The sequence below is a fragment of the Falco rusticolus genome, chromosome 2 (assembly GCF_015220075.1).
Source record: "Falco rusticolus isolate bFalRus1 chromosome 2, bFalRus1.pri, whole genome shotgun sequence".
NCBI classification, from domain to species: Eukaryota; Metazoa; Chordata; class Aves; order Falconiformes; family Falconidae; genus Falco; species Falco rusticolus.
This window is the reverse complement of record NC_051188.1, coordinates 56,422,375-56,434,686: the sequence shown is the minus strand read 5'-3', so window position 1 is coordinate 56,434,686 and position 12,312 is coordinate 56,422,375. Positions and strand designations below refer to the sequence as shown.

General features: G+C 40.4%; 1 protein-coding gene across 11 annotated transcripts in view; it reads right to left on the bottom strand.

Annotated features, from left to right (window-relative positions):
- The window catches only part of MBNL2 (muscleblind like splicing regulator 2), a 113,533-nt gene that overhangs the window by 17,252 nt on the left and 83,969 nt on the right, over positions 1-12,312 (bottom strand). For 4 of the 11 annotated variants that reach the window (XM_037375763.1, XM_037375761.1, XM_037375762.1 and 1 more), the window contains 4 exons: positions 7,148-7,201; positions 6,343-6,496; positions 3,013-3,048; positions 1,485-1,579 (listed from right to left, as the gene is read on the bottom strand). In XM_037375763.1, coding sequence (XP_037231660.1) covers positions 1,485-1,579; positions 3,013-3,048; positions 6,343-6,496; positions 7,148-7,201 — 339 coding nt within the window. The remainder of the gene's footprint in view (positions 1-1,484; positions 1,580-3,012; positions 3,049-6,342; positions 6,497-7,147; positions 7,202-12,312) is intronic. The other 7 variants (XM_037375771.1, XM_037375767.1, XM_037375772.1 and 4 more) reach the window with 5 other exon arrangements.

Here is a 12,312-nt window from a genome sequence, read left to right as displayed (position 1 = left end):
AGTGAAACGTGCCATTTGCCTGCTGTACTTTCCCACTCGTCCTAAGCATTTTTCCGTCAAAAGAAGCCAGCTCTCAGAAAAGAACACACAAAATGACAACCCTCTTTGGGTGAAAATGCTAGAAGCACAAACACCACAATGTCGGCAAACGAGCCTTTCAAAAAAAACGGAGAAAACTGACTGGTTTGTGTTTCTTTAAGAAAGTAGGGTGTATTTCAGAGGTAGTATATTTTTCCTAAGTTATTATAAATAAACTCTTGAGGCAACTTCTATTTTTCCATGGGATACTTAAATAATTTTGGGACAGACAGCAAAAAAAGGTAAATCCGCTGGTCTAACATTATTAAGCAAAACGTTTTCACCGATTTCTTTGTCATCCCTTGGCAGGTGGAGGGGCAGGGTTTCTACTGGGTCTGCAACAGCTTGTCAGTCTGGCCAGGAGCAACACCAGGAAAGGTGAAGGGGTCAGAGCCCTTTGCTTTCTCTTGGTGAGCAAATCTGCTTGCTTCCTCCACAGTCTGACCTCTCAAAACCTGAGAGAAAACAGCTCTCGGGTTGAAACACCCGAGCATGGTCCCAGAGCAACAGAAAAGCCAGAGCGACCCAACTGCTGCGCAAGCCCCTCTCCTGGCAGATGCTGGGCACACCGGGGGTGGGGGAATCTCTACAGCCCCCGAAGGGGAGGTCAAAGCTACACGCTCTGAGCTGCAATAGATACATTCTCCCTGGGAATCGGGTTCTACAGGAGGAGGGGGGAAACCCTACCAAAATGAAAACTGCCATTAACATGACAAACCACAGAAGAAAAGGAGAAAGTATCATCTTTCCTAGCCTGCCTCTGCCAAAAACCCTAGGGGTTCTTTGTAACAATGTCCTTCCTTAGGGAAATACAATTCCCAGGTTCAAAATACACTTTCAAACATTAAGCAGGCATAGTCATAATTTTCAGCACTTCAGTGCTGTTTTGGTCACTAGCATTTACTGAAAACATTCAGTATTTTTTCTGGTTTTTTGCTAGCTGCCTTGTTCCCGCTTGTGAGTTTAGTCAGCTTCCATGCTCACAGATTAGTCACTTCCACACACCCCATGGAGAAGGCTACATTAACACACCTGAACGTTTGAAACCTGTGATGATTTTTCTTTTGAACTTAGGAGTTAATAATAGACTTTTGTAAGCAGTCCAGTCCTACAGTGATTCTAACTCCAGCTGGGTTAATTACACAATAATTAGGTACAAACATCGCAACACAAAACACAGCTACATCATTATTTGCAACAAATGTTAACTCTAAATAAGTGCAACCTGTCCCACAAACACTTGCTATAAACGACTTAAAAATAAAATTAAAATTTGATGGGGTAAACACAGAAAGAAAAAAAATTCTCTGGGAGAATTTTTTTTGTTAAAAAAAAATTAAAATAAAAATCTCAGCACTCATTTAGAGTTCGGGATCTTGTGAAAGAAAGCTTTAAAAGGAGCAAACCTGATTTGCTGTGGCTGTTGCGGCGAAGGGAACACTTGTTGCAGGAGTTGTTGCTGCAGAGACAGTGGCGGCCGTAGCGTTGTGCATCATGGGTACTTTCAGGAGGGGAACCATGGAAGCAATGAACAGGAGGGTGCAGCATTATGGTAAGAGAAGTGGTATTTTTGGCATGGTGAATATCAAGAGCGGCAAGCCATCGTCATGGGTTAAACCGGCAGATGGCATGCAATCACAGTGCAAAGCGAGAAAGCGTGGCGGAGAAATAAAAAAAAAAGGGAAAATAGCTTATTACAAGTACAATTAAAGGAAGGTTGTCAACACAATCGGCGATTCCCAGAAAAAAAAAGCAAGGACCGTTGAAAACACGGGTGTTATGTCTAAGAAGAAGATTGCTTGTGCAAACGAGGTGTCTATCAAAACTGCCTGTTACCTGAGAATTGTTACATGAGCAATTTGTTTTCCCCCAGTATTGATTTAAAGCCCCGCATAATAAAGTTCTACTAAAAAAAAAAAAAGCCAAGAGCGGTTTGTACTGGGAAGAAAACCAATAAATGTTTACCTTAATTTTCAAATGCAATTAAAAACCGAATCATTTTCACTTAACTTCACTTTGAAGTAAGCCTGAAACTTGCCATCTTCCTTCATAATGTTATCTACCCATTTTTTCTGCTAGCTCTGCCTGTTAAAGACTTTATCAGAGTTAAATTACTATCTGCTTTGAGGCAAAAATCAGAAGGATGATAATAATTTTCCTGATCTAAATACTACTTTGCTTAACCTAAAAAAGCAAGGTTGATTTTGTGAAAGTCATTGTTTTTGCTCATTTTAAGAATGAATTTTAATAAGCACCTTCATAGGAGAATTATTAACTTGACGTTTTAAAGGCTTGGTACTTTAAATGCTTATCTGAGTAGTCCCACACACACAAACAAAAATATCACTGGGACAGGGCTACAGAATATAAGAAAGATTACTCTTCTGTCTTAGAGGCTATATTATATTGCATTGGACTTCCACTTTGCATGCTCAAAATATTAACTCCAAGCTGCAAATATGTTTAACAGAGGAGTGAGATTCAGATCGCGGGTTTCAACAGAGCCTCTGTGGATCAAAGTAGGCATTTCTGGGAAACGCTGATAAAACTTTCTAACACACAGCAAAAAGGAGAAATAGGCACACCACTATGAAACTTTAAAACACTGATGAAATTTGCTGGCTTTTCTCCAGTATTTTATGATTTTATAGTACTAGACAATATAAAATATAAAGAGAAATAAAACTTTGAAAACTGAAAAGCAGACTGGAATTCATGGTATTATGCTTTTGCAGTGTAGTTGTTATAGCAGGTGATATCACATCTAAACTGCAGCTTTCATCTATAAATCTAAACACTCTGCGAAGTCAACCAGAATGACAAGCGAACCTTTAATTCTAGTCAGTGTCTGAATCTTGCCTAGGATTTTTGAAACAAGTGAACATACATCATATACAGTATAAAAAGAGATCAATAAAGAAATTTGGAACCTACCAATACTGGTAGCGGGTGTCATGCACAAAACTGACCCTGCGTGTCATGCAATGATAGGTGAAAAAAGTGGATAAAGGGAAGAAACAGGTTAGCTGTTTAGAGTTAACATTCAAAGTGAGATTCAAGCATAACCACAGAGAAGTAAGTTAGTTAAATGAAACTGTAAGGTCATTCATAGTTTTGCTTTAATACAAAAAAAGGTGATTATGACCTTGCTGAACTCCCAAGCATATCGTGCGACTTTTGGCACTTTCTGTGTATATACCAAATACTTCATAAACCTTTTTATTTGGTACTTTTATCCTTCCACTTAGTACTTTTGCAGCAACAGGTTTTTCTTTGCAGAAACATCTTTGGTCAAATGTCACATTATTTGGGAATTTTAGAACTCGTTGCGTAATTCAGACAGCTCCATGTTGTGCGGATCAACACTCCCCAACTTTTTGATGTGCAGCAGAGAAAGAAGTTAAAATGGAATTAGCTGATATTGTTCTGCAGGGGCTTTATGAAATTTGTGTTTGATGTTAATGTGCTCATTCTTAACACAACACCAGAGGTGGAGAGGTGCTTCTGACCAAAGAAAACAATACTTTGACAACTCCCCAAGCTTAAAACCTTAAAGTGTGTAATGTTCCAGCAAAAGGCTCCCAGCGCACTTCAAAGGTGCTCTGGAAAGACTGCCATGTAGTTTACTTTTGGTGCCCTTAAACCTTTCTGGGAAGACCAAACAAAAAAAAAAGAGCAGCAGCGGTGTATTTTCAGTACAGTGCATATAGCAAGCTGGTGAAGGCAAGCAGGTAAGTAGACTAGTCCCAGGTAGATGCATATTTGATACAAAATCAAATATGCTTCCTGTAGTCCTGCTTAATTACTACCACAGCCCCGTATCAGACCATCGCAGTAGCAGTGTTAACTATGAATGACCTTACCCAAGAAAGTCCCCAAAGAATACACAAAGTTCGTCCTCTAGAGGCTACAGAAACACTAACAAACAGCAATGGGAAGAGAGAAAAGATCTGTTGTTTTTAAGATCATTCACCAAACAATAAGGAGAAGGTGACAAAGCAATCAAACAGATGTAAAACAAAGTGCAGAACTTCAGAGGTAAGCCATGCTAAGTCAAGCCCCACACTTCTTATTAGAGGAGCGAGTGGTTAAGAAAGCAAAGAAGTTATATAAAACAATTAAGTTTTATATATATACCAGCAGCAAAACTTGTCTTAAAATTTAACTTAACACACACACACAAGGAACACATTTGAAAATTATACCAGTTCAGAAAATACCGCATAATCATTTTAAATCCAACAGATAATGTCATGCATTGTTCCTTAGACCTGGGCGGCGTAACAGTCCTTACACCCACCAAATCCAACCTTCCCAGGAAATGTGGGAATGTCAGACACAGCACCATTAACGAAAAGCTCATGACACCCACTCATATAGAGGGGGTCCCCTTTCCTAGCCTCCTCCCATACACCACTCCTCTCTCTAACATCCTTTCTAGGTGCTGATGGTGTTTGCAAAGAGTAGGGTGTTCAGCACTTTGAGAAAGGTTTTCAACTCTGGGCTTGGGCTCCATCTGCTATGTTATCCCTCTGTTTCTTCTTTTTTCATGCACTTGTTTTGGGGATGCCAACAACCTGGCCTTTAAGGTTTGGTTCCAAGACCCACCCTTCCTACCACCAGAAATTTGTAAGATAAAACTATAATTACAAACATTAGTTGTAAAGAGGGATGGACAATAAAAAGCACAAAGAATGAGCTACTTAAGGAAGCATGAGCACTCCAAAAGTCTGGAAAATATCCAAACGCTATTTCACTGAAAAAGGTTTAGACTACTGTATTTTCCATAGTTAATTTAAAATCCTTGTCAATTGCAAATCATAGCAATAAGCCCTCAGAGAGAGGGCTTAGGAGAAGGAATAATGCATATATCATACTGCAGCTTCTCAGGGTTACAATGTAAAATAAATTTGTGTATGTTTTTAAGCACAGGGCAGTCTTCCATTCATGTCCAAATAGGCAGGCTCACAATTTATTATTTTTTTTTCAAACACTCCCATAAATGTCAGTATGTTTTCTGCCACAGATATTCTGGTGCACCAATGTGCTAAAAATATGGCATGTATAATTTACTATTATAAACAAAGGGGCAGGCTCCAAGGTTGTTACTCAGGCCTTATAGAAAAATTCCATGAAGTCAAAGCCATCTGTGTTTGTTTTCATCTTTAGAAACATATGGGAATGCTGATAGATCAGGAAATCATCATGTGTTGCATTTCATTCCTTGTTTAACCGATATTATTTCTATATACTAAAATAACATCGCTGAAATGTCAAGTGCATTTGCAAACACATAGTTTTAAACGATTCTGAAAGTTCACACTCGATTAACATTCTGGTACAAAACCATATAACTTATTATTTACAAAGGAAATCGGAGAATTCATTAGGCAGGATTTTACCTTTGGGAAGTTTGGAGTGGGGGTGACCGACTTAATTTAGAGGGTTATGTTGTTATTGTTTACATGAGCACCTAGCACATTCTTTCTCTTGCAGTGCTAAAGAGAAGCCCTGCCACCAGCCACGGTGCAGTTCAAGCCATCTCTTCATGCTCTGACTTTTACAGAGCTCTGAGCACTGAAATGCAAATTACGTTCACTCGTCTTCAGATCACCCCTATGAAGAATTAGAACCCCAGCTACCAGCCGCAAATGCTAGGAAAAGTTCTGCTGGTGTTCCAAAAATGAAAACCACAAAAACGCCTCTGATGCTTCAAAGCCCTTTAATGGAGCTGTGGGGAGCAAAGTGTTTTGCTGCGGCTCCCACGCAGGTGTCGACTAGAAGGTTAAGCCCTGTGCTCCCCTTCTTGCTCCACTCGTGGGCAGCCGGGGTAATCCCTGCGGCTGTGACACAGCACCCGAGGGAGCAGGAGGATGCACCTCGGCCACAGCATACTTCCTGCAGCACCTCTGAAGCGTGATGATCTTTCCCAGCATTTTTGTTAGCAGAACTTTGCCCTCTCATCTCCGAGGAGAGCGCTGGCAGACATAAGTCAAAACACAGCCAATTTAAGGTAGGAAAAAAGGGGAAAACTCTGGAAAATGATGAACGAGGCTAAGAATGTGAAAAGCAGCCTGACAGCATATTGAAATTTCTGCTGGAGTTCTCTTACTTTGCAAGAGGAATTAAAATAACGTGTAAACATCTGTGCAGACTTCACTTCGAGTAGGGTAGGGAGCATCAAACATCTTCTGTTAAGTGCAGCTGCCTGAGATGGAAGCTGCCTGAGGAATGCGAAACTGGTTCAACAGAAGTACAACATACCTGTTGGGATAAACGCTGCGTGTTGCTGCAACTGAGCATTGGCAAGAGCCTGTTGATAGTGCAAGACACTGGGATTGAAAACGGCACTGGCACTATTGCTTTTTTCAAGTGCTTGTCTCTTTGGTAAAGGGTGAAGAACACCAGGAGGAAAGGCCTGTGAATAAGAAAGTTAGTTAAAATGGCATAATTTTCAAGACGTTGTCTGTAACATATACATAAATACAACAACTTATTGTTTTTTAAAGCAGCTGAAGATGCCTCGCCATGCATATTAACTCAAAGCACAGCAATGTAAAATGAGTGAAATTTTGTTACTGATAGCAAAAGCATGGTACTATTAACCTAAAACTGTAGCAGCACAACTACTGAAAAGAAAGGCCTTTAAAGCAACGAAAATGGCATTGCCTTTAAATAGGTTTTCAAATATTACAGGGAGAAAAAACCACTTGTGTTTCATTGCCAAGTATTTTATTTCTTAAATTTAAATATTGTTTCCTATTATTATACAGATTAATGGATTACGTTAAGCACTTTCAATTACAGAAGCAGTTTTATCTCAATTCCACTTTTCATGAGAGGATATTTAAAAAAATGAAACCATGTTAGGAACCAAACTAAATCGTCTGCATTTATTACATATGAGAATGAGATGGATAAATAGAGTTTCTGGTAAATTAACGAGTATGTGAAATTATTTCCGGTTGATGTTCGAAAGTAAAGCGATACAAATTTCATTAGTTGCTTCTCTGAAAAAATAAAAAATAAAAAAGCTACATGCAAAGCAAAAGGTGAAAGGTCAAAGTACCAGGTCTACAGTTGCTTCGAGAGGTCGCTTCATTGCTTTGGCAGTCGACTGAGTCTTTTAATAACAGGCAGCGAGCACATGATGGCAGTGGGCCAATGGGATTCAAGCGAATTAACATACAGGTAAACAGCAAGCAGAGGTGCATCATGGGAACGGCATTGCATTTGTGGATAGGTGAGAAGGAAAAAAATATTCTGAATGCAATATACAACATACAAAACACTAGGCATGCACAACAACAAAAATGTCTTCTAAAGAAATGAATATTACATTTTGAATTAGTACCGAAGCAAAAATGCATCTACTATACCTTAGTTAAAAGCATATAAGAGAGTAAAATATAGATGTTTGAAATTCAGGAAAGTTGAGTAAAACAGCAGCTTGCAGACACTATTAAGCATCGTATAAACACTTCACAGAGATGCAGAGAGTTTTAAGGATACGCCTATAAGAATTCCTGATAAGTTAGTTAAGTCACATTTTAAAGTGGAAAAATCAATTTAGAAGGCTACGTTTTCAAATACAAAGAACTAGTGAAAGTTGTAATGCATTACAAATGCTATTAATATCAGTGCTTGCAAGGTGAGGGTATTTTAATTAAGATAAGTGCATCACTCAATAGATTTGGGGTTCAAAATAAAGAGAGGTTCTCCTTTGCCAATACAAAGCAGAATAAATAATATGTCCAGTTACACTAACTTATCATTAATTCCTTTTTTTTTTTTCCCCTATAGTTGGGTCATTTTTGAAAAGTTTTTTGCCTTGTAACTTACCACATTACATTCAGAAGGAAAAAAATGTCTTTCAGAATTTAAAACGTATTTTTAAATTTTGCTACAACCTTCAGTACTAGCTTCTGGAGCAGGGAGTAAGAATACGGCTCTCAGTTCATAAGCGAACATTAAAGTATGAGTTATGATACTAGTCCAGCATTATTAATCTTTTTAAAAGAAAGTATTTAGGCATAATACATAGGCATATACATTTATGTATACTTCCATAATAAGATCAAACTTATGGCTGATATGATGGCACTGTAAAAAATCATCTCATATAAAATATCACTTTCAAGTTTTACAGTGTAAGTAAGTCTTACAAACCTTTAGAAAGGAAAGGAAAATTTACTTAGAAATCAGAAATTTTACTTTTGTTTTTTGAACACAGGCTGGTATTTAGCTCTCATTAGGATATGTAGATTATGTCTATCTTGACATCAGTATGTGGAAACAGGAACAAAAGTAGAAAAAAAGTAACAGAGGACAACGCACAAAATGCTTACAAACAGCCTACGGCCACAAGCTTAGCTAGTGCCAACAGGGTATTTTGCACGATAGCCCTCACTTCACCTGTTCCTTATTCCTGGCTCTGTTGCACCTATGTTGCATGAGGCTTTCCGATGCCCTCCCCAGCTCTCTCCTTCAGCATGTTTCTGGATGAAATACCCTGACCTACGGGATCTGCTCACCTGTCCAGGTCCAAGACTCAGACATAACAAGAAACACCTGGTGCAAAGTGACCATCTGGAGAGATTTCTTGCGTCTAAGCAGGGTGCTGTGCAGCCAACGTGCGGTACCCCCCATGGGTACCCCCATGGAGGACATCACTCTGTCTGCACGGGACACTGCCTCAGATCCACTCCGTATCCATCATGGATGGTAGGCTACATGGAGGTGAAGCACTAGAACTGAATTCAGCATTATGTGATGATGAAGTCCACACATTCAAATCAACATCATTAAGAGTAAAGCGTTTCAGTTAATTACCTTCATTAATCAGATCTTATCTGAACTCACTTGTTAACTTATCAACTCTGTGCTTATGACTGCCTTTCTCCACTTCTGCTCCATGCTTTTTTTAACCTCACCTCCCTCTTTTGAAGCTTTATTCCTGGCTTTCCCCTCATCTTCCACAGCAAGTTCAGTCTCACAGTTTTCCCCACTTGAAGGTTTTAACTTGATCTGTTCCTAGACCTACTCATCAACCTTGTTTCCATGTAGTCTCTCACTCTTTTCAGGCTTTCAGACCAACCGTCCGTTCTTCTCTCCCACCTTCGTCTTTTCTTCCATTTTGTCCTGATGGTAAAACCTCCTTTGCCTCACTCTGTTCCATCAGGTTATCTCCTGCTCAACATTTGATCTCCTACATAACTAACAACCAAAAAAATCAATAGCTACAGACTCAAGAGGAAAAGGCTATGGAAAGGAAATAAAAATAATAATAAAAATGATCAAACATATTGAGGCATAGTATTTCTCTGCCATACATTGCATTGGTATGCTATAATGTCTCCTAGAATACGAGCAAGATCCACACTGTGGATGCCTGCATGGATGCGCATGGAGCTCCTGACTAAACTCAAACACAAGAAGGGAAGCACACAGAAGGGGGAAGCAGGGACTGATGGCCCCAGAGGAACAGGAACACAGCCTAAGCATGCAGGGATGGGCTGAGGGGAGCCAAAGACCACCTGGAGTTGCATCTGGTAAGGGATGTGAAGGACAACAGTAAGGACTTCTCCAAGTGTATTGGCAACAGAAGGAAGACTAGGGATCATGTGGGTCTGCTGCTGAATGGGGCCAGAGATCTGATGACACAGGACATGGAGAAGGCTGAGGTACTGAACATCTTCTCCACTTCAGTCATTACTGGTAAGACTGGCCTTCAGGCCAGTGGGAGACCAGTGAGAAAATCTGAAGTGAAGATTTACCCTTGGAGGAGGATCAAGCTAGGGTATGTTTAAACAAACTGGATGCACACAGACCCACAGGACCTGACAGGATGCACTGATGGGTGCTGAGGAAGCTGGCCAACGTCACTGCAAGGCCACTCTTAACTACCTTTGAAAGGTCCCTAAGACTGCAAGAAAGTAAATGACACCCCTATGTTCAAAATGGCAGGAAAGAAGGTCTGAGGAATGACAGGCTGGTCAACCTCACCTCAGTCCCTGGGAAAGCAATTGAGCAAATCCTCCTGAAAACCATCTCCAAACACAAAAGCCAAGAAGGTGATCAGGAGTTATCAGCATAGACTTATGAAGGGGAAATTGTGCTTAACCAATCTGACAGCCTTGCATGATGAGACTGGCTTAGTGGGTGAGAGGTGAGCAATGGATGTTGTTTCTCTTGACTTCAGAAAGGTTTTCAACACTGTCTCCCATTTCATACTCACAGACAAACTTACTTAGCATGGGCTAAATGGACAACAGTGAGATGGACTCAAAATTGGCTCAACTGCCAGGCTCAAAGGGTTGTGATCAGCAACACAAAGTCCAGCTGGAGGCCAGTGGTGTAAAACTTGGAGGAGTGGTTGACACACAAGATAGACATGCTTCCACTCAGAGGGACCTGGAAAAGCTGGAGAAACGGGCACAGAGGAACCTCACTAAGTTCAACAAAGAGAACTACCAAGCCCTGCACCTGGGAAGGGACAAGCACAGGCACTGGTACATGCTGGGGGCCACCAATGCTTGGCAGAAAAGGCCTTCAGTGCCCTGGTGGACACCAAGCTGAACATGAGCCAGCAATGTGCCCTCGTAGCAAAGGCAGCCAACAGCGTCCTGGACTGCATCAGGAAGAGCCTCACTGGCAGGTTGAGGGACGTGATCCTTCCCTTCTACTCAGTACTGGTGAGGCTGCATATGGAGCACTATGTCCAGGTCTGCGCGCTCCAGTACAAGACAGACATGGACATTCTAGAAAACAGCCCCATAAAGGGCCCCAAAGACGATTAAGGGACTGGAGACCATCTTGTATGAGGAAAGGCTGAGAGAACTGGGACTGTTCAGCCCGCAGAAGATGCAGGGGGATCTCACCAGTGTATATAAACACCTGATAGAGGACTAAAGATGGAGTCAGACTCTTCTCAGCAGGTCCTACTGACAGGACAAGAAGCAATGGGAACAAATGTAAATACAAGAAAATCCATTTAAATGTAAAAATTCTTACAATGTTTTTATTGTAAGCATGATTTAACCATGGAGCAGGTTGTCAAGAGAAGTTGTGGAGTCTCCATCCTTGGGAGACTGTCAAAATCCAATTAGGCACGTCCTGTGAATTTTCTCCAGCTCATGCTGCTTGAGCTGGAGGATTGGACTAGGTGATCTCTAGAGATCCCTTCCAACACCAACTATGAATTCACATTTTAATTTAGGCTGTACATTTTTCAGTGACTATTTATGCTCTCTAATGCACCATATGAATATTTGGAGCTCCCCAAGTACCATGACAGATGACACTGTCTTCTAATGCACTTCACAGTTAAGCTATACAGAGTCTACAGCCTCCTTCACAGTCCCCTTTCGTTTTACTTCAAATGATGAGGTCACCTAAGATACTGCGGTAAAAATTCCTAACCTTCAGGGTACAGAAATACAGACAAAGCATTTTCTGCAAAGGTTCCAGACTGCAGGATTCATTGACCTTCAGTGGTTTCACAAGCTTTGCCTACAGTGCTCTAACCCTATCCACAATGCTCACCTATATGAGCACCCTCTGGACCACAGCAATGCAGCCAGCTCCCCCAGGAAGGAAAACCTCTCAGACACAATTTCTGTCTGGGAGCAACCTCAAGCTACACAACCTACACATAAGCACTTGTATTTCAGCCTTACTTTCGCTCTCTAGATCCAATTGAGTATTCTTAGTCATTCTTGGGGGGCCTTGCAGGCATATGGTTTTTCTACCACTTTTTTGTTGTTATTGCCATTCCAGTGATTTTTCATTCACTCTATCTGATTGTTTCAAATCTATAAACAAAAAATAGCTGGATTGTAAAGAAGCTTTTCTGTCTGGTTGTCTAAATAAGCCTTTAAAATATTCTGTACGTATTTTTCTGCAAAAAGTTACTGAATTACAGGTCCCTGCCTTCTCCTGTGACATTAGAGTGCCAACATTTCAATTCTGTGCTTCATCTTGCTTTGGGGCTAATGTGAGTCCAATTACGGCTTATTTAAAATCACAGGATATATATCCAACTATTACTGAAGCACAAAAACATTAATCCCCTCATCTCTCTCCTTTCTTCTTTAGTACACTGCCTAGAAATATTACATTCTCTAAATAGACAATAAATATGGCACAATAGAAGCTAATTAGAATAAGAAAACCAATCTCCTTTGCTTTAATTTCCAGATGGTATAAAAATTCTGCCAGCACAGGAAAGTTTAA